The 23,137-nt window shown below is 44.3% G+C and overlaps 1 protein-coding gene across 1 annotated transcript; it reads left to right on the top strand.

Moving 5' to 3' along the window:
- The first annotated feature begins 277 nt into the window (after window positions 1-277).
- Taf9 (TBP-associated factor 9) lies at window positions 278-21,858 on the top strand. Its single transcript, XM_075681200.1, has 6 exons — window positions 278-584; window positions 682-818; window positions 889-1,020; window positions 9,940-10,003; window positions 12,816-12,974; window positions 21,540-21,858. Exons 1-6 carry the CDS (start codon window positions 467-469, stop codon window positions 21,824-21,826), a joined length of 897 nt encoding a protein of 298 aa, XP_075537315.1. The 5' UTR covers window positions 278-466; the 3' UTR covers window positions 21,827-21,858.
- The last annotated feature ends 1,279 nt before the right edge of the window (window positions 21,859-23,137 follow it).

Raw genomic sequence — 23,137 nt, 5'->3', positions numbered from 1 at the left:
CATGGGACAAGCAGCCATGAAGCTGAAGAACTCGTGTCGCGACCGATTCAGCTATCTATAGAGCACAACTGACACCAGTAGCCACTCCTGTCGTAGTGAGCTCCCCGTACGTAGCACCGCAAATGAGCCATGAGTCATTTGATGGAAACGTGCATTTTCATCGAGCAGCCGTACAATTGCCAGGCTTTCCATGGGCTTTCCGCCTCGCTTCCCGTGCTGCGAACAGACCCGCATCCACTCGACCCGCCCCGCTGCGCGGCAGCAGCAGCAGCAGCAGCGTCATCATTTTCCGGCGTGTAAATCCGGTCATTCGTCGACTTGTTAGCATGGCCGCTAGTGTAGCTAGTGGGCTGGAGGTCTGTGCCAGTTTGTGCCTCTGTTCACACTTCGTTTTTTAAACCAGTGTTTTAGCTCGCATGGTGCTTCATTCTAGACTGTCGCTTGTTATCCATATAACTGCCATACGATGGCGGCCCCGAAAAGCACACCGAAGGATGCCCAAGTCATGGGTGCAATACTGAAGGACATGGGGATATTGGATTATGAACCGAGAGTCATAAATCAGATGCTGGAGTTCACTTACCGTGAGTAGTTCGTTTGGCAGTACTTGACGCTAGGATATGTTAGGTGTGTTAGAACCTGTGGCTTAACTTATCTTTCTTTTTTCCCCTAATCACTCAGGTTATGTTACGAATATCCTCGAGGACGCCAGATTGTTTTCGAACCATGCGAAGAAGAGAGCTGTTGACGTCGATGACGTGCGTTTGGCTATTCAGATGCAAGCAGAAAAAACGTTCACGTCGCCGCCACCGAGAGACGTATGTTGTTAGCGCGGTCTATCGCGACGTAGACGTTGTTTAAGCGTTGCTCTTCATGCTTCTTTTCCAGCTATTGATGGAAATCGCGCGTCAGAAGAACAGCACGCCGCTACCACTTATAAAAGCGAATGCTGGACCCCGTCTTCCGCCGGATAGGTACAGCCTAACTGCTTGCAACTATCGATTGAAGTCTGCGAAAAAGGTGAGCGGAAGTCGAGTTGCCTTCTATGTGTGTGTGTGTGTGTGTGTGTGTGTGTGTGCGCGCGCGCGCGCGATGCATACATACATACCCTCCCCGGCGTGTGCAACTGTCGCTGATTAATTTGTAGTGCAAATACCACACGAAGAGACTGAATTCGTCAAGCGTTATGAAAAGCTAATTTCCTAGCTCTCTGCTGAAGCTGCATGAACATGAAAAGCTTGTAAAGCGCTGGACCTCAAATTGGCAGCAAGCTTTGTTATCGGCATTCAGTTTGACCTGCGCAATGGTATCATGACATTGAGCATTGCTTTTTACAAACTAGGTAGATGCTAAAAAATATTTTAAAAAGAGCTGATGTACCCAGTGGCAGCTTTCATTTGTCAACTGGGCATATATTATTATTATTATTATTATTATTATTATTATTTAAAGCTTGAGGTTCCAACACTGATGTCACCCAGCGGCAAAAGACAATTCCTACATCTTGTGCTGTGTCGTTTGACTAAAAAGCTCATCAGCCAACGACTTAAGCGCTTGAAGCCTTCTCAATCCTGTGGCCCTGATGGCATCCCCTCTGCAATTCGAAAAGCTTACAGCAGTATATTTCCCCAATATTGACATGTATATTTAATTACTGGTAGAATACTTCTACTTTCCCACAAATGTGGGAAACTGCTCATGTTCTTGCTGTATCTAGGTCTGGCTGTAACATCAGTGTCTCGAATCATTGCCTAGTTTTTCTTCTCTGTGCTACGTCTTAAGGTTTTTGAGCTTTCTCATCACAACATATTGTCTTTTACTGTGAAAAACTTATTGATACCTTATCAGCATGGATTTCACACCAGCCGCCCCACTAACATAAACCTCGCAGGTTTCATGACACAGATCTCCATGCCGGTGCGTCAAAGTGAGCAAGTTGACACCGTTTACTGTGACCTCTGCAAAGCTTTTGATGTAGTCGGCCACTCAGTGCTTCTGATCAAGTTTACACACTGAGGTGTTGACTTGTCAATTTTCCATCTCTTACACAGTTATCTTCTTGGTAGATAATGTTATGTTAATGTCAATGGCCAAACGTCTTCTGTTTACATGGAAAATAGTGGCATCTATCAAGTTAAAAATTCTCATTAAGGATGTTCTTTCCATTATTTGGAATTTTGTTCCATCTATATCCCAATGAAATCAAGATTTTTAAGGAAATTCATACTATTGATGACTTTTGCATACTACACTCTTACCTGTTTTCTTTTTCTGAGTGGTGCAAAATTAATAACATCGCATTGAATGCTGCTTAAAACAAGGTCATGATTTTCACACCTAAAGCAGCAAGCATTTCTTTTTCTTCTTCAGTAGATTCTGTACCATTGTGTAAGGTCTGTAAGGGCAATGATCTCGGTATACCTAAAGCCCCTCCATACACGTTACCGCCGACCAGGTTAAGTACCGCCAACCTGCCCTCCTCCTCCACGCACCTCTCCCACTCACCCCCTTAGCTTCCGGCGGCAAGCGGAACTTGCGTAGCTGCAGCTTCCTGTTACGAGTGGAAGTGATGCTTTGTTTTTTAGCGTTGTTTACTTTCGCGTCGCTGGAAAGGCTTTAATTGCACGAGCTGCGGTTGAAACTGTGAATGCGATTCCATCCAAGAACCACCGCCTACTGTAACCAGCGATCTGCTCGTGTTCGCTGCTTCGCGTCAACCTGCGACGGGTTGTGGCACGAGCGACAACGTTTAGTGGAATGTAGTGCCTAGGCGCTTGGAGACCACTGCCGTTTTTCGTGCATTTGGAAAAGAGCGACCGCGAACTACTACTTCAGCGGAATACACAGCTTGTCCCCTTTGCATTCTGCTTATGGTGACTGCCACAGCTCTGCTAAGCACGCGCGGGCGTCTCAGCGTCGTCCAACGGCAGTCAACGTGGAAATTCCCGCAGCGCAACTCCAGGAAGAGGAAACGCCGGAACCGGAAATACCGGAACCGGATATGGTGTGAGGGGAAAAGGCGGTGCACAACAAAGGTTGTCGCTGCTTAAGAAAGCGGCGGTGGTGCGTGGATGTAGGGGCTTTAGGTATACCCTTTAATGCAACCTTACACTTTTCTGCTTACCTTAAGCATGTTGTAATGCAGGGTATGTGCTCTCTTGGCTCTGCTTGCAGACTATCAAGGGAATTCCGTTCTCCTACACTCTTTCACAAGTTGTACAACAATCTGTCTTCCTCAACTCGGATATGTGTCGGTCGTCTGGAATAGCATTTATAGATCCAGCATTATAGATCGGGTCCAGAAAAAGTTTCTAAGCATTAGCATACCCACTTCGCTAACACAGACACTGGAGCTTGTTCTAGCACTGTTGGATTATTGTCATTGCCCTTACTTCACTGTTGACGTAATGGCGCCGACCTTCTGTTTCTTTTCCAACTCCTTCACGGTATCCTCACCAGCCCCAAACTCCGCAGCAGTATAGCAAGTTTCGTATTCTGCGCAAGGTCACCAGAAAACATAAACCTTTCCTTGTTTCTGCCTGTCATCACCAACACTCAACCATCTACAGAACACTGAGCCTTTATAACACTTATTTTCATGATCTCAGGTGTTTTTCATAACTTGCTGTCATTGTCTCCGAGCTTTGCATTGTTGTGTATTAGTTTCACACATTGTTCAACTGCCCTTCCCCTCCTTTGTTTTTTGTATTCACTTTGCACCTTGTTGTATGTATGCTCTTTTCAAAATTGTTCTTTTTATTGATGTTTTTTACTTTATTCCCTTGCAGTTTGTGTGTTTTCGGTGCATGCATGCGCCACCTCTCAGACATCATGGTTGTTCCTGGGCACAGTAAATAAATTATTGTTTGATTATATCGAAACAAGCTTTTGAATAACTGTACACTGGCTTTATCATTGTAAAACATCATAAGCAAAATCGGTTAATGAAGTGCACACCAAGTAAGAAATATTTTTTGTTTAGTATTTCCTTATTTATTTATTACAAAAACCCTTATTCGCTCCGATAGCATTACGGGGGGGGGGGGGGGGGGTATGCACATACTTACACATTTGTAGATGTAAAGAAAAAACACAGTGTCGCACAAGTGAAACAAGGCCTTATAAGCAGGTAAACAAAAGCAATAGATCGTTAGTATCAGGATATTCATACCTGTATAAAACAAAATAAGTACAGAAGTACAGTACAGAAAACAAAACAAGTACCGGATCAGGTAAAAGCAGCGCTATAGAGCTTGAACACATGTAAAACTGAGAATTCAATGCGATACCTATAACGGTTTTGGGAAGCTTGTTCCACTCAGATGCCGTTCGATGAAAAAATGAATACTTCAGCAAATTGCCTCTGGAAGTTGTCTCCCAAACTTTAAGAGCACGGTCGCGGCAATTCGAAATGTAATGTGGTGCGAGCATGTAGCTTTATATATGCCAGAATGCCCATGAAGAATATTATGGAAGAACTTCAGCCTGAGGTAATGCCTACGATCGCTCAAAGTCTGCAGTTGCAATCTAGTCTTCACAGCGGTGATGCTACTTGTGTGGCGATAGTCGCCGACGGTGTACCTGGCTGCTTGATATTGTACGCGCTCTAGCAAATGTATCATGTTCTGTTGATAAGGATCCCACAGTACACTCGCGTACTCCAGAATAGGGTGAACATATCGCATGTACAGCACTTTTTTCACGCCTTCAGGGCACTCATGGAAAGCGCGAGCCAAAAGTGCAAGAGTTCTATTGGCTTTATTTTCGGTTTTTTTTATGTATTCATTGCATAATAGGATATCCGTAAAGTATACACCAAGGTGCTTTGCCTCCTTTACATGTGGTAAGCTGACATTGTTAATAACATAGGAGTTTGGAGAGTCTAGCTTTTTCCTCGAGAAACGAATGTAATTGCATTTAGTTGTGTTTATAGCTATGTGCCAGGTACTGCACCATTCAAAAATTTTATTCAGATCAGATAGAAGAATTTCATTATCAGCTGGAGTTTTAATTGGGTAATAATGCAGTCATCTGCATACAACCGTATTTTCGAAGTACCATATTTACTCGCATAATGATCGCACTTGCGTAATGATTGCACCGCTGCATTTTGTTGTCAAAATTCGATCTTTTTTCTTTCCCATGTAATGATTGCACCCTGAACTTGTCACAGCGATATGTCGCGTGCCAAGTCTAGCTAATGATGATCGCACTTACCATCTGTTAAATGCTACGCGAACAACTCTTGAATACATACCAAGTGGTCTGCACGCATCCAACATTCTTAAGCAGATGCCCCATTTATTCATTTCATCACTTTTCGCACTTCCATGCAAAAAAAAGCTACAACCAAACTTGCCTCGGCTTTATTATTTGTAAGCTTCATAATGGTTTTGGTCAACAACAGCAACATTAAAGGCGCCTTTCGATTCTTCTCGTCCGCACTCGCGGGCACGCAACAAATCGCGAGCGCCAACGATAGTGGCCACGTTTACACTGATACGTTAGGAGTGTACCCTATTCATACACTGACGCTTGTAATGCAGCTAAGATATTCACCCACCCTTAGCAGAAACATGTTGTATTAAGATAGGAGTAAAGACAAATGCCGCTGTTTCAGCAGCATGCCCGCCATGTGTTTTTATGTCACTGGCAGCTAAGCACGCCCATCTCTGTTTCTGTCCCCTCAAAGTGGACATGGCAACGTTATTGTCACAAACTTGCTGATATTAACGATATTATTCGTTACTGATACGGAAGAAACTGTTTCAATGCGCAAAATGTACTCACCAGAAGAAAAATAATCTCGTTCGGCTTGCTCCGCCAGCCGCCATTTTTGTTTTGGTGTCCCGCACTGACAGCAGCAGCCGCCTGCTTGTTGACCCGTTATCGTCCTGCCACAAACACGGGATGAAAAAAGAAGCTGTTTCTTTTCGCGGGAAATTTAACCCGCTTAATGATCGCTCTCCTGAATTTGCGTCAATTTTTTTGACAAAGAAAGTGCTATCATTATGAGAGTAAATACGGTAATTCCTTTTGATATGTCATTGATGAAGATTAAGAACGTCAAAGGGCCTAACACCAATCCCTGCGGTATGCCAGATGTGACAGGAACTGATGACAATTTCAAACCGTTTACAGTGGTAAGCTGACTACGAGAAGAAAAGTAGCTCTCCAGCCATTTAAACACATTTTCAGGAAGACCAAGGTGGGATAGCTTGTAGCATAAGCAACCATGACTGACTTGGTTGAACACTTTCCTGAAGTCTAAGAAAACGAAATTTACCACCAATTCTTTATCAATTGCAGACGCAAGATCAAAATGGAATTCAACCAGTTGTGTGTCACAGGAGAAGCTCTGGCGAAATCCATGCTGGTTCTGGAAAAAATACTTGTGCTCACTGAGATGGTTGGCTATGTTGCTATACAAAATATGCTCCAATATTTTTGATGCTTCGCATAACAAAAATTGGGCTGTAATTTTCAACATTATTTTTAGATCCTTCTTTATGAACTGCTATGTTTGCAACTTTCCGTTCGTCTGGAACTGTTCCCATTTTCAGCGAAAGTGCGAACACACGATGGAGAAGGCGACTCATGGGGCATGCACATTCCTTCAAGATGCGGTTCGATATCATGTGTGGGCCGTTTGCTTTGCTGGGCTTTATGGCGCTCAGGAGGAGGAAGATTCCTTCTTCAGAGAGTGAAATTGCATCCATCAGTTGCGTTAATTAGTTAACATCTGGCAGAACAGCACTATCTTCGGGTGAGTCTGCCCAAAACACTGATTTGAAGTAATTATTTAGGACGACAGCTTTGTGTTCATTATCCGTAATAGTTCTGTACACCGTAAGAAGATGCAGTATACCTATATCTTGTTTACGACTACGCTGAACAAATTTCCAAATTGATTTGCTGTTGCTTTTTATGGAAGCTTCCATATCCTTAAGAAAGTTTCTTTGGCTTGACGAATTTTGCTCATGAAAAACACTGATGTCTGGAAATTTTATCTAGGATGGCAACTTGTTTGATCTCACAAAAGCGAACAAATAGCGGCGTGTTTTATTAATAATGCTGCGAATTTCACACATCGTCCATGGCTTATCCCTTTGTCCCCTAGAGATAAATATTTTAGGTGGGACTTGTTGCTCAATTAAAGTTAGGACTTTAGATCTCAGGAGCAACCATGCATCGTTGACATCATGACGACTGCATTTTGCATCGAACGTGGAGTAAAAGAAGGTCTAGCTCGTCCCGGATTGCGTTGTAATTGCCTTGATTGTAGAAGTACACTTTTCTTTGCGACTATTTACATTTATGCTGATACAGATACTTGAAAGAAGATATAACTATTTTGTGGTAGCTTATGCCAGGCACACATCCTGTATCCTTTATAATGGTGGATTGATTTGTGAATAGAAGATGCAGAATGCTGGATGAGCCTGAGCACACCTTTGTCAGCTCTAACGCATACTGAGATAAGTTTAAGCCGTTAACAAAGCTTCCCAGGGTGTCGTGCAATGATGAGTCTGGGAAAAATGTGGGTTCTTCACCATTCCTCAGTACGTCTGGGGCATTAAAGTCATCTCCTAGCGGTATAATATCATTTTGTGTCGTCATAAGTTTACTATAGGCTCAGCGTTCATACCGGGTGGTCTTTAAAATGACCCTACTGTAAGCGTTCTTCCAGTTGACTGCAAAATCTTGCACAGTGCAACTTCACATGTTCGGCATGAATTGTAGATTGGCCAACTTGGCAAGTCATTTTCAACTAGCATGAACACACCCCCACTATGCATGTTTCTGTCAGTTTGGTACACAGCGTATCCCAAAGGAAAGACGTTGGCATCTGGCACACAATCATTGAGCCAAGACTCGGTACCAATGATGATGTTAGGGTGATACAATGTTGTAACAAAAGCAAAATCAACTTTATTTTGACACTGTGAAACCATCACTGTTAGGTCAGCATCAGCCCAATTTTGGAGCTTCTTGGGCCCTTCCAGCTACTAGTTGCAGTACATGACTTTTTTGCTATTTCTATCATATCTGTACATATTATTCTCAATGGAAAGACTGTTGAAACAAAGCTTAAAAGGGCTCTTTTGTTATTTGGCATATGAAATAAGTTGTTTTCTTCCCGCACGCACACGTGGCGAGAAATCTTCAGTGATAGCATAACCAGTGTCTTTCATCTTGCGACCCTGCGACAAGATATTTTGCTTGGTTTTGTAGGAAGAGAAGCAAGCAATAAGCGGACGTGGTTTGCTTATACTGAAGCATCCCACGCGGTGCGCACGCTATATGTCGTGATCATTTAGTCGCACACCAGAAATATCATCACAGATCTTCCGTATTTGCGCCTCACCCTGGTCCCATGTCTCGTGTTCTGTGTCTGCTATACCATACACCACAAGATTACAATGTCCACTGCGGTTTTCTAGATCATCACAACACTTAGTGAGGTTTGACAGTTCTGTTGTCATGGACTTAAAGTGAGACTGAACCAGCTGCACATCCGGTGTAACAGTCTTCAATGACAACAACTCCTTCTTCTATTGCACATTGTTTAGTGGTCATAGTATCTAGTTTCTGCTCAAGCTTGGCCTGCTTGCCGTGCATAGCGGCGACCTCAGCTAGCAACTGCTGTTGTTTTATCTCAAGGGAAGAAATAACATCAACAGCTTTCATAAATTTTTTGATCTGCTCATTTTTCAATCAGCTAACTGCACCTCAAACATTCTTGTAAGAAATCAAATCAATCAATCACAGCAGATGACAGTGCGCTTTGCCCAGTGTTGCTATGCAAAGGTCTCGTTTTATTGCGTGTGGTTCTGCATGTTCAAGAGAACTGGTGCTCTAGCATCTAGCTGCAATTCCGGCAGTCCGGGTACTGTGCTCTTACATTGAACTCCTCCTTCCTAAATGCACGAAGGTAGAGTGGAAGATCAACAGCTTACCTGTACAGCATTTCACAGCATGTGTAAAAGCTTGCACATGTTAGTGATTTTTCCAATTGTGGCGATGTGCACGTGTGAAACTGCGGTGATCAAGCTGCATGGGCGTCTCACTTATTGCTATTTAGTGCCCCATTGATTGCTCAATTATAGACGACTAGAAGAAGTAGCTGGTAAAATGATGTGCTGGCTAATATTACTAACGTTTTAGCATTTTAAACGACAATGCCATTGCCATCACGGAAAAGTTTCACCTTCTGTAATTCGGGGGAAAATTAACTCGCACAGTTATGCACTTGAATGGTTGTGATTGCAATGTTTTGATTAAACTGCAGCTTAGCGTTGCGCTCCATTCCCGTTTCACGCGCAGATATATCCGCAGCTTGCAGATGTAAAGGCATTCTTTTGCACTGGACGACTGTTTCAATATTGAACAACAAACCCACAAACTTCTTCCTGGCATAGCAAATGGTACAAAACTAATTTTTTAAATGTTGAGACATTGCCTACAAGTGCTTTTGGTGCAACTTGGGTGTTTTTCTACAGCAAAATAGAATAATTTAAGAAATCAAACTATGAGAGTTTAAGTAATGTCGTTGTGACAGTCCCACACTTGCTTAGGCACACTCAAATTAGTACTTGAAATATAACTTCCTGTAAAACAACGCCAACAATTAAATGTAAAAATGTATCTGTTAATGACTGTGGTCATTAATAGTTGTAGCTTGGATGGAGTTACCAAATGGCAAAAGGTATGTGATGTTAAAATCTCAGAGCCTGTAGCTGAAATAAATTACATAACATATCTAGTATTAATGCAATTTTGGAAACAGTCCATTCATGTCACGTTACAAACCAGCTGCTGGAGTGATGCGGCAGCATCTGCTCATAGCAATACAGGATTCAAGTTATGCTCTTTAGAAGTTCTTGCTGTTATAGCTTGCTCACAGTTTGCTTTTTTTTTTTTTTGTCCTTCCAACAGCCGAGAATCCAGGTTGGTCTTCCACCACAGCTAGGGCTAACTATGCAAGCAAACAGCGCAGCAGGTGAGTGTTTCTGAAAGCCTCATTACTGATATCAATCACCAATAAAGAAAAAGTAAAATGGACACATTAAAAAGACAGTCAATAAAATAGTGGTTTTCTGCGTGTTTATATTTATTTCTTCATGTTACTAAATGTGCACATTAAGCTTCACCAATCTTCTCTTTTTATTCAATGAGATGCAGGTTATCAGTAGTGTGCAAAATGTTAACGAAAGCATCACACCTTTGTTGATGAGAGGAAAAGCTTCTGTGCTGTTTTAAATTAGTAAGCCCAGGAGCACTTTCTCATTTAATGCCTGTGAACAATAGATTGATAACCTTTTACATGAATGCGAAATTACAAAGTAATGTGCATGTACACAGAGCAGCTTGAAAATTCATTGTTGTTGTTTTAACACTCTATTGATCAATTTGATAGCAACAGTAGCATATGCAAATGCTACAGTTTAGCCACTTTTTATTGAAGTATTCTCGTGCTTCACAAAACTGTGTTGTAAGTTGATCATGCAAGGTTATTAACAGGCAAAATTATGTTCTTGAGCATAGCCAAATGCTTCCACTCCAACTGCAAGAGGCCGCAATAATCAGGCTGAATGGCACAATCTGTGCAAATATTAACTCGATTGAGAACTGCCGCATTCTTTCAAAAGAAGGCCACGAGTTGTGGCAGCAGTCGAAGCTGCATTGTAACTGTATTTTCAAAAAGTTTAGACATAGGCATTATAATTATGCTTTATCAGCCAGTTCAGTACTAATCAATTTGTTTCGCATTCTTTGTGGGGTACGTAAAAGATATTCACATTATAGTGCAGAACGAAATTGAGATAACTATTCTCTTGTATTTGAATTGTGCCCCTTGCATTGTTCTTTGGTACTCTGATGTATGTTACTTCTTGTTCTATTGACTTACTTTTTGTTCACTTGTGGATTTACAATCAACAACCTTGTATGCACAATTACTTTTGCTCTTTCTTTATTCCTTGCTATGCAAGATTTCTTTTATATTTATTTATCAAACCTTCAACTAGACTTTGGCTACAAGTTCGACAAATGTTTGTTACTTGTGTATAATAATATGGAAGTAAACATTTCATTTCAAAGGAGAGGTGAGAATTTTGGGAAAGTGAAGCACAAGACCAAGCTAATTATCCCATTTTGAATGCAAAGTGAAAGAGAAAGGAATGACTGAGGCAGCACGTGTCCAGTTTTAGATGACACTGTCTTTGTGTGGTTTGCGACAACTGCACCAGGCTGTCTGATTTATGCATCAGTGGCATATGATGTGTGACAACTACCTCTGATTTTTATGTGGATAGAAGATCCCTTGTCAACCTAATCCACAGTTAAAAACCCTGCTGCATTTGGTGCACATTTTGAATTGTTCACAATTGCAGAGGACAATTTTTGTGCATTCAACAAATTCTGGCATCATACTGTAGTTGCAGAATGAGCAATTGTCTAATTAAGGGGGAAAATGGGGTTTAGTAGCTTTGGTGGTGGCTTGAGGTCATGGGATCAAATCCCAGGCACGGCAGCCGCAATTTAATGAGGACGAATTGCAAAAACACTTATGTACTTAGATTTAGGTACACGTTAAAGTACCCCAGGTGGTCAAAATTAATTTGAAGTCCTCCGCTACGGCATGCCTTGTAATGAGACCATGGTTTTGGCACGTAAAATCCCATAGTTTTAGAAACCCTCAGCCAGATTGAGAGTTTAGTGGGTGTTCACCATTCAACTGAGCATAATGTAATGAGAAATAAATGAAAAAGAATAAGAGATAAAGTACACTTCTGAAGCGTTAACTTGTCTGTGAAAACATAGTACCATGTCATTGCCAGAAAGGATGACTACTGATTGTTAATGATTTTTGCACTTCTTTTTTCCAGCATCTGCATATCAGTTTCAGTTTTAGTTTATCCTTCTTTAAGGGAACAATTAGTAAATAGCAAATAGTATGCAAACGAGGGTCCCAAAGTCAATGACTGCAACAGGACCCTCGGCTCTAAACAGAAAAAAAGATGATCTGTACAAAACGTGGGCTAAAGCAGCAAAGATGAAAAAAAGTACGAGGAAAACAAATGAATGCGCGTAATGCAATACATTGGTAAGAGAAAACAGAGAACATGTTATAGGACTTGAAACTATTTACAAAAAGAAATAAAATGTCTTTAACTCATGTTTGAAGACAAAGATAACGTTAGTTTAGGTGAATGGGGTAGGTCATTCCATATTTTTAATGCTGAAAACGAGGATGTCATCTTTTCATAGTTGGTGTTACGTTTAGGTAATAAAAAGTTGTAATGTGCAAACCTAGTGTGGTTGGTATTAGTGAGTAATTTGTAATCCACAAATTCATAAGCAAGCTGTTTGTTAAGTAATTTAAAAAAGAGAATACTTAGATGATACTTAAACAAGCCAGATGCAGGTAATATAAAGTTTGCCTGGAGTAGTGGGAGAGCATTTGAGTAAAAGGAACTGTTGGTGATTATGCGAATAGTCTGGTTCTGTATGTGTTGAATAGATGAGAGGTGGCAGTTATATGTGTTTCCCCCAGGAAGCAATACCATAGGTGATATGACCATGAATGAACGCCAAGTATAAAGATAATAATGCATGTTCTCTAGTGTCTTATTAAATTCAGCACCTCTCTCTCTCTCTCTCTCTCTCTCTCTCTCTCTCTCTCTCTCTCTCTCTCTCTCTCTCTCTCTCTCTCTCTCTCTCTCTCTCTCTCTCTCTCTCTCTCTCTCTCTCTTTGGTGGGGCTGAACTACATGCCTGTGAAAAGCACCTTATGAAGTTGCTCTCTTACAGGTTTATCAAAAGTCACACCTGCATTGAGCCTTAACAGCAAGACAGGTGCTACACTTGCTGTCGTCAGCAAGTCAGCAGCTGCACCAACAGTGACAATTGTGTCTCGTCCTGCCACAACCAACAAAACGCATCCGACTCCCATCATCAAACTCTCTCAACGTGAGTCACCCCTTTATGAGATCTATCACTTGAAGCAATAAAGGTACCTAAATAGAGATGTTAAACAGAGATATTAAATTAAACTGTACTAGTAAATTGCGCTTCTGCAGTGGTACACCAGCTGCTTTTGCCGTGAAAGGAAGATTCGTCATCCAAAAAAGATATAAAAATTTAACGCAGATGGCAATAACACCTTGAAGTCCCACACCATCTTCATCATCTTACCGTGACATGATGCATTTTCAACAGCACCTGCTTCTGTCTAGCCTATTGTTCTGTCTGGTAGAGGACTACGTTGCATTCTAAGAAAGACAGAGAAATACCATAGCAATCTTTAAGAAGCTTTTCTGCATCTAAATGACCCAAGTACGAGAAATGACTTCAAACTCCATGACGTCACACTGATGCACCAGCGCTGAGGTTCTGGTGTAAAACTTACAAAAAGCCTTCATTTTCTTCAGTAATAATGAATCTGTTTCTGTAAAGTTAATATAGTTAATTTTATTTAGCATCCTTCTATAGGCCAACTGCAATGAAATTTTCAACCGCATAAACAGCATAGTTTCAGATAGCACTGATATGGAGCAACCTCGATGCAAAATTTTACGTTTCAAATACCAGAGGATGTGTAGCAATAAAGGCTTGCAAGGATATACATTCTTTATACCGATACCGAGCGAATGTCACCATTACTGCTGCTCGGAGATTTTCAGGGGGGGGCAGCCCCTCTCCCCCCCACACACTTAGAGTGCCGTTACTGCACCTTTTTCACCCACATCATCTGAGGTTTCTTTTGACTTGCCTCCACCATTTCACTTCAAATTTTATTGTGGGTCATAGCTTACTACATCATTGTTGGCGCGGACATGCATGGCTTTTAATTCATACTTTCGCTTTATTTCTACAAATCCTGGCAGCCGCATTTTGTCACTTCAACATTGTTTTAAATTTACACTGTAAACACTATGCACATACACAATATATTTAAATATATACACAGGACAAATTACATTATATTGCTATGGAATAGTATTGCCAATGACGAAGATGCAAGCAGTAAGAAGACGACGATGACGATCGGAGGCTAGCGCAGGCTGTTGCCTCTTGGCCAAGTGCGGCGTATTACGTTGTAAATATACTTGTATATAGCTTTTCATCTGCGTCTTCTTACGTAACATATCTGGTAGAGGTGGACGTTCCCTGTACCTCGTCACGGAGCTTCGCAGTGGACGGTACGTCGAGCCTTCCTTCATAACTCCCGACGATGACAACTCGACTCAGCCACCTCCGACACCTGCTGCCACTTCGACGACCTACATCACTCTCCCTGCTCGTCGTGATGCTGGCGTATTCTCGGGCAAAGATGGGGAAGACGTCGAGGAGTGGATCAGCCTGTACTAACACGTCAGCCGCAATAACCGGTGGGGCCCTACTATCATGCTCGCCAATGTAGTCTTTTACCTCGGTGGCACACCTCGAGTTTGGTTTCGGATGCACGAAGATGAGCTCACCAGTTGGGATTCGCTCAAGCAAAAGCTCCGAGACTTGTTCGGCAACCCCTACGGTCACCAACTTGTCGCGCAGAAGGCGCTTTCCGGCCGTGTGCAGACGTCAACAGAGCCCTATGTCACGTACATTCAGGATGTCTTGGCTCTGTGCCGCAAAGTTGACGCACACATGTCTGAGTTAGACAAGGTATCCCACATCCTCAAAGGCATTGCCGATGATGCCTTCAACTTGCTCGTATTCAAGAACGAGACGTCGAGACGGTGGATGCAGTTATAAAAGAGTGCCGTCGCCTGGAACTCGCTAAAAGCTGACGTATCGACCAGCAGTTTGCCCGTTTGCCCAACACCCCAGCGACGTCTTCCTGTGCCGACGCTCCTCGTCTCAACAATACTGGCAATATTACCAGGATTGTCTGGCGTGAGATTGAGGCCGCCTATACTTAGTGTCATCCCTACCAGTGCCCGACGGTCACTACATCGCGGCTCCTATGCAAGACGGCCTACTTACACACGGGATCACAGTGCCTCATACCGTTTGATCTATTACGGTGAATTGCTTCTGCCTGCCAGTGGTCAATTTTGGCTTGACGACACAAGTGCTGCCACGCGGGATGTCTCTCGCCCAGCTTTGCTCGTTCGAGGATCACTCAATAGCATCTATTGCATTAGACGACAATTCGGCCGATCCTCCTCTACCATCGCAGTCGGCAACTTGTACCATCGCCGACTTACAGAAAATGATTGCGCCTGACATGCCGTCCAAGCACGCTTGTGAGCTCTACCGCGTTCTGTTTTCCTACCACGATATTTCACTTTAATGATCGTCCTTTGGCCCAAACTACAGCTGTTAAACGTCGCATTAATACCGGCGATGCCCCTCCTATTCATCGCCGCCCGTATCGAGTGTCACCGGCTGAGCGTCAAGTTATTCATGCAGAAGTTCGCAAAATGCTTGCGAAGAGCATTATTGAACCGTCATGTAGTCCATGGGCGTCACCTGTTGTACTGGTAAAAAAAGAAAGGATGGCTCGTGGCACTTTTGCGTGGGTTATCGGCACCTTAACAGGGTTAGCAAAAAGGACGTGTATCCCCTACCTCGGATTGATGACGCCCTTGACTGCCTCCATGGTGCTCACTACTTCTCCTCTATTGACCTTCGCTCCGGCTACTGGCAGATTGCCGTGGACGATCTCGACCGCGAGAAGACTGCTTTTATAACACCCGACGGTCTTGATCAAATCAAAGCGATGCCGTTCGGTCTATGTAACGCTCCTGCCACTTTGGAACGCATGACGGACTCCCTTCTTCACGGTTTCAAATGGTCCACGTGCCTGTGCTACTTGGACGATGTTATAGTATTCTCCCCAACGTTCGCTACGCACCTCGAGCGCCTCTCGGCATTCCTGGACGTTTTTCGTCGAGCCGGTCTGCAACAGAACGCATCGAAGTGCCAATTCGGCCATCGCCTGATTACTGTCCTTGGGCATCTCATTGACGCGAACGGAGTGCAAACAGACCCAGGCAAGATCCATGCTGTTACGCACTTCCCTGTTCCGAAGTGTGTCAAAGATGTGCGTAGCTTCATTGGCCTTTGTTCGCACTTCCGCCGTTTCGTGAAAAATTTTGCGGCCATAGCACGACCACTAACCGAGCTTTCGAAAAAAGATGCCTCTTTCCAGTGGGGCGATAACAAGGCATCTGCATTCTCGCATCTAATCGACCTTCTCACAATGCCTCCCGTTCTGGCCCATTTCGATCCTTGCGTGCCTACCGAAGTCCGTACTGATGCCAGCGGTCACGGAATTGGCGCAGTACTGGCACAACGCCAGCGCGGCAACAACCCTGTTATCGCTTACGCCAGCAGGCTCCTCTCACCCTCCGAGCGCAACTATTCCATCACTGAGCGTGAGTGTCTGGCCCTAGTTTGGGCGGTTGCGAAGTTCCACCCATACTTATATGGCTGACCCTTTTCTGTTGTCACAGACCATCACGCGCTTTGCTGGTTATACTCACTGAAAGATCCTACAGGAAGACTTGGTTGCTGGGCCTTACGCCTTCAAGAATATTTGTACTCTGTCACCTACAAATCTGGCCAACTACACAAGGACGCTGACTGCCTGTCTCGCTACCCGGTAGACAAGCCTGACGACGCCGACAGTAGTACCGCCAATGGCATTTTCTCTGTGTCTGCCTTCGCTAACATCGCTGATGAGCAGTACCGAGACGTATCGCTGCGAGCACTCATCCGCTGCCCTTCTGCACTCATCGAGTGTCTGCGCTCTACACCTACCGACGCATCCGTTCGCCGATATGTCCTCCAGGGCGGCATGTTGTACTGAAGGAACTTTCTCCCTGATGGATCTGATCTTCTTGTCGTGCCAAAACATCTATGACAGACTGTGCTCTTTGAGATGCATGACGCACGACCACGTCCGCCGCCGCTTCTATTGGCCTGGTCTCGCTCGCTCCGTCTGACGCTATGTTGCTGCCTGTGATACCTGCCAGCGTCGGAAAACACCTCAGGTGCTACCTGCCGGTCATCTCCAGCCGATCACTGTCCCTGTGGAACCATTCTTTCATGTTGGATGAGACCTCCTCGGTCCCTTTCCCACGTCATCCTCTGGGAACAAATGGGTAGCCGTCACAACTGATTACGCCACTCGATACGCTATCACGCGGGCTCTCCCTACCAGTTGCGCCACTGACATCGTGGACTTTCTCTTGCGTGACATTATCTTACTTCATGGTGCCCCGTGACAGCTGCTCACTGACCGTGGTCGTAACTTCCTCTCGAAAGTTATAGCCGATATTGTGTGTTCCTGCTCTACTCAGCACAAGCTGACTACCTCATACCATCCTCAAACCAATGGCCTGACAGAGCGGTTAAACCATACTCTTACCGATATGCTGTCCAATTACGTTTCCAAGGACCACCATGACTGGGACCTTGCCCTTCCTTACGTCACATTTGCTTATAATTCTTCAGCACGCCGCCGCCGGATTTTCTCCATTTTATCTAGGGCATTTGACAAAGGAACCATATCCGAGCTGGCCCTAGGGATATTAGGAAGCAAAGAGATCAAGCCACACACATTAATCTGGTTTCCAGCCCACATGGGACAGATCGAGGGTGCCCCGCCCAACCTCAATGAGTTGGCACACGGAGCTGCGCGAGGGATCATCAACCGGGCAGCGTGACGCCGGGGGTACTGACAATCGGGACTCTCCTTCCTCGTACACCGAAATTACTAAGCACTTTTACTTGGCTCGGAGTATCTACCCCCTCCCACATTGCAAACTCAATAGACCTCAGGCTTTGACACTAAGGCTTCTACAGACGGGGGCATAACCAAACCCCCTACTTCTTCACAACATGTACCCCGAAATTCAGATGACAAATGCATGTGCACTATGCAATGACTTAGCGAACTTACCTCACATGCTCTGGCGATGCCCCGTGTTACGCGGCGATGAAAGTAACACTTCTTCACGCTGGGATGCTGTCCTACGCAGCCCCAACCTCGAAGAACAGTTATGGGCTGTCCAACGGGCCCGCGACGCAGCGGAGAGGCTCTGCCTCTCTGTCCCGACGTGGGAGCGGCCCGCTGCGCGCTAGGACGCGCCCTAAAGGACCCTAATAAAGTTTTTCATCCATCCATCTACTCTATGGTCGCAAACCGACCTTGCCCCTTGACACGGCACTTTCTCCTGCTGTGATTTCAACAAGCAAGTAAGCGCGCGATGCCATCGCCCTCGCCGACCATGCATGCCAGCTTGCCTGTGCTCGACTGACGAACTTGCATACCACTCAGCAGCGTCAGTACAACGCCCGCCACCGTGACGTACAGTTTTCGCCTGGTGCGCTCGTTTGTGCTCCTGTGGTCGCCCTCTCTTCACGTCGGACTTTCAGAAAAGCTCCTTTCGCGATACACAGGGCCCTACTGCGTGCTGCGCCAGGTGATGCCTGTGACGTACGAAATTGCTCCTGTGAGCTCAACCTCGTCATCTACTCTGGCATCTAGTGATGTCGTGCACGTCAGTAGGCTCAAGGCCTACTACACTGCTTCCGAGTCCAGCTTTTAGTCCGCTCCGGGACGGCGCTTTTGCCGCCGGGGGTAGTGCTATGGAATAGTATTACCAATGACGAAGATGCGAGCAGTAAGAAGACGACGACGACAATTGGAGGCTAGTGCGGGCTGTTGCCTGTTGGCCAAGTGCGGCGTATTACGTTGTAGTAAATATACTTGTATATAGCTTTTGAAAGAGAAGGAGGTAGCCAATTAACAATTATTTCTAAAGGTATGGATAGCCTATGCCTAGAGAATGAATATATTGCTGTATGTTCACCTCGCTTCAAATTGCTTTGCATGCTTTTTTGACCCTGAAGAAACCTATAGACTTCAGTGACCCCTTTGGCAGAGTCTTTTATCAATGGCGTGTGAAATACACGGGAGTGATATGTGTCTCAGTATTGCTTCTTTTTCCCGTAAACAATGGTAACATCTCGTGAAAAAAAAGAGAACATTTCTAATAATTTATGACATTTATTATGGATGGAAACATAGTCGCTTGCATGCAGAGGTCATAAATGTATACAGGGTGTCTTAATGAATTCTCATTCACCAAGGTAAAGTTTTTTTCAAATAATCATATTCCAAACTCTAGGGTTCTAGGGTTAGATTCGAGGATTTTAAAAAACACGCCAGTTTTTCATTTAAATTGCTAAATGTGCATAGCTAGCACCATCTAGAAAAGTTAGTATCGCAGCCGCTACTAGCCGTGCCAGTAGCCAATCGTACACAAGCGAGGTCGCCATTTTGACCTGTGTTGTGTCGGCCGTATCGGTGTGCGGCGTGGTGTTATCGTGATGGCACTAAGTAGGAGATGCCACTACAGTGCCGCTTTCAAGCGAAAAGTTGTGATAGCCGCAAAGGCATCTTTGAACCTTCAAGCTGGGTGGGAGTTCGACGTCGACGAGAAAAACATCCGTCGTTGGAGGGGACAACAACAGCAGCTTTTTGCGTGTGCCGCAGTGAGGATGGCATTTAGCGAACCAAAGAAAGGCCGTCACCACGAAGTGGAGACAGTTTTGGCAGACTTTGTTCGGACGCAGAGAGCAGCTGCCCTTCCAGTGACAACAGAACTGCTCCAAGCGAAAGGTAGGGAACTTTCGAGGGAGCGAGGCCTAATACCAAAGGATTTCAAAGCCAGCCGGGGCTGGCTTCAGAAATTCATAAAGCGCTTCAGCCTCCGACGTCGCACTTCAAACACCCAGAAGCTGTCAAGCAATTTCGAAGAAAAGCTGATAGCTTTTCAGTGCTACGTGCTGCGAAAGAGAGAAGCAACAGGCTACAACCTTGGGCAAATCGACAACGCCGACCAGACGGCTGTGTATTTTGATATGCCAGTGGCATACACCATGAATGAAAAGGGTGCTAAGGAGGTGAAGGTGCGCTCTGCAGGCTACGAGAAGCAGCGCGCAACTGTGATGCTGTGCTGCACAGCTGATGGACATAAACTCCCTCCTTATATGCTATTTAAAAGGAAGACACTGCCTGCTCGAGAAACTTTCCCACGAAATGTCATTGTGCGTGCAAATGAGAGTGGGTGGACGACGGGTGCGATGGTGGAAGAGTGGGTTAAGGTTGTATGGCGAACGGCGTCCAGGAGCCCTTTTGACAAAGAAATCGCTCCTTGTCGTCGGCTCTTACCGTGGGAACTTGGCCGACAACGTGAACGCTGTGCTCGCCCAAGCGAACATGGACCTCACTGTCATGCCGGGCGGCATAACGGGCCAGTTGCAGCCGCTTGATGTCTGCATCAACAAACCTTTCAAGGATCGTCTGCGGAAATATTACACTGACTGGTTGACTGACAAAGACCACATGCTAACAGCAATGGGCCGCATCAAACGTGCATCGCTATCGCAGCTGGCGGGCGGGGTTGCTGCAGCAAGGGACGACAGCCCAGGTACTTTGACCATGCATGCCTTTACAAAGTACAGCATATCTAATGCACTTGACGGTACCAAAGATAGTGCACTGTTTGAAGGTGACAATGACAAGGAAAACAGTGACGAGTCTAGCAGTGACGATGATATTGAATGAGCTCTGCCCATTCAGATTCAATAAAGGCTGTTTGCATTTTGTGAAGGCTGTCCTCGCTTTTTTTGTTCGGCCTACATTTGAGGTAATATTTTTTTGGCTTCAGACTTTAGGGGGTCGGCTTATAATCAGAGTCGGCCTAGATTCGAGTAAATACGATATATAAAAATTTCAAAATTTCATTGCACAAAAGTCTTGACAAAAATTCTGTTTCGCACTTCTTGTAATGGCAGCCATCATCTGTTCGAGTGCTGCCAGCTTCTTCGTGGTGTTCGTCTACATACTGCAGTGCGTCTTTGTCTTAATGCATAGAATTCGTGCAGATTTAGACTTGCCTGATCTCACCTAGAAACACTCAACAGTGTCTCCCAAACCTGACAGCTTACTGCAAGCGTAACTTGTAGACATAAAGTGCTTTATTATTTAAGGTGGGATGATGAAAACTTCAGTGAATATGTGTTTTCATGTGCTCATATTAATTACAAACTCGGTTTTTATGTACACCATGCCATTAATTTTTAATCTAATTATTCATGAAAACGTCATTTGGTCGCATTCTAAGTAAACTGGCTACACAGATCCTGCTAAATCAAATGTCATTGTATTTTGCAGATATCAAAGACTGAAACAAGAGCAATTTTATGGTTCTCGCATTCCTAGAACAAAAGTTATGAAGCTTCAACGTTCTCATTTGAATGACTGAGAAGAAATACTTTTCTTATTTGATCATTTCTATAATATTATAACTTCCCAAAGTAAGATTTTACACCCTTTTTCACTCACTAAACATTCAGCTTTTCATCAAAACAAACATGATCAAAATTGCGTGTACCAAAGCTGACAAAAGCTTGTCAGCAGATTGTAAGGTTACGAAAAAATGTAACTGAGAAAATAGGTTCATATGCTGTGACTTCAGATGTTTGTAATTCTAAATTACCCTTCAATGACTGCAGGCCCACCCCTCAATGTGAGTACAGCAGTGTCATCAGCAGCACCCACACCAATTGTGCAAGTGACAGCCGCACCACAGCCTGCACCGCCGGCTCCCACCACAGCTGCAGCAGTGCCTGCACCTGAAGCTGTCACCACTGCACCAGTCATCACCACAGCTACCACAGAACCAGCAACTCAGCCAGCGGTGCCGCTGCCAATCATCAACATTAAGAGTGAAACACCCTCTGAAATCAATGACAAAAAGCGGAAGCGTGAAGAGGACGATGACTATGATGCTATTGAATGAATAAATGGTGGGCATTTGTTCACGGTTGAAAACGTTCTTTTGCAAAACACAGTGGTTACAGAAACAGGGACTACAGCTGATAATTTTATTGTTTTTTTTTGTTCAAGCTGAACCAGTTTGCAAACTGTCTTGAATCACTGCCTGTGCAACTGTCTGTGAGCTATCCTTTTAATTAAAAGTGAGAAATATTATATGAATTGATGAATGCCTCATAAAACCCACTAGATCACTGTGTTGCATTTGCGAATTTTCTCATTCAAATACTGAGCACACAAAAAGGCGGGTGCCATTGATTTTAGTGCTTCACAGAGCATTGAACAAAGTGGATAACTTGCTAATGCATAAGGGGCCCCAGACTGCCTCTTGGTACACAGATGCATTCAACGCACAGAAAACCGGACTTTGATCACCTCAGTCCAGACTGTAATTTCATTTTTGCAGTTGTACGGTGATGCCTGGAGAACATTTTTGGATCTGCTGGTTGGCTGTCGGCTGACATCAGGCAATAGCAGCTCATATACAGCAGTCGTTGGGCTACCATATTTAGTGGCTCTAATTTGGCATGTGTACACACATGCTGTAGCTCTTCCCGCAATTTTGTATGCAAACAACAAAGTGGAAATTGTTGATGCATTGCCAGTAACCAGGCACTGGCTATATGAGAAGGAGGAATAGCACACAGGTAAGGTGACGTGAACAAGAGCTAATGTCATCTCTTGCTTGCGCTGGACAAATCATTGCTGTTGTTTGGCTTTCCCAGTGGAATGCGAAGGCTTTCATAATTATTTAAGATCAATGTCAACAAAAAGTGGAGCTGGAGAATCCACCTTTGTATAACTGTGGCCATCACACCAACATTGTGAGACACATAGTCGGAGAACACCTGTGCCTGCCCATGTCTGTCTACCCCTCACAATGGAAGCCAAAAACCAGAGATGCCTTACGGGAATGCAGCATTGCCAGCGTTATGAAAGTCCTTGAGTGAGCCAAGAATGCATGTGGAAGTTATGGACATCTTTCATGTAATGTGTGGATGAAGCAAATATACTATTGCGGTTTTCAGGATTGATTGATTCATTAGGTTCAACGTCCCAAAGCAAATTTGGGGATACGGGAGATGCCGTGGTGGAACGCTCCAAATTAATTTTGACCACTTGGGGCTCTTTAAGGTGCACCTAAATATAAGTCACGGCTGGGAATCGAACCCACAGCCTCGTTCTGAGCACTAGAGCGTAGCCACTGAGCTACCGCGGTGCATATTTTGCAGTTGCCACTTGGGAAATTATCTGCGGAGAGAATTCGCTAGCCCAG

The sequence above is a fragment of the Dermacentor variabilis genome, chromosome 2 (assembly GCF_050947875.1).
Source record: "Dermacentor variabilis isolate Ectoservices chromosome 2, ASM5094787v1, whole genome shotgun sequence".
In the NCBI taxonomy this organism is placed as follows: Eukaryota; Metazoa; Arthropoda; class Arachnida; order Ixodida; family Ixodidae; genus Dermacentor; species Dermacentor variabilis.
The sequence above is the reverse complement of the archived record's forward strand: the minus strand, read 5'-3'. Positions and strand labels throughout refer to the sequence as shown.

Excerpts from the sequence above, each read along its gene's own strand:
- Taf9 (XM_075681200.1), top strand. The coding sequence starts at position 467 with ATGGCGGCCCCGAAAAGCACACCGAAGGATGCCCAAGTCATGGGTGCA. Across the intron at positions 585-681 it reads GATGCTGGAGTTCACTTACC|GTTATGTTACGAATATCCTC; the intron begins GTGAGTAGTTCG and ends CTAATCACTCAG. Across the intron at positions 10,004-12,815 it reads GCAAGCAAACAGCGCAGCAG|GTTTATCAAAAGTCACACCT; the intron begins GTGAGTGTTTCT and ends GCTCTCTTACAG.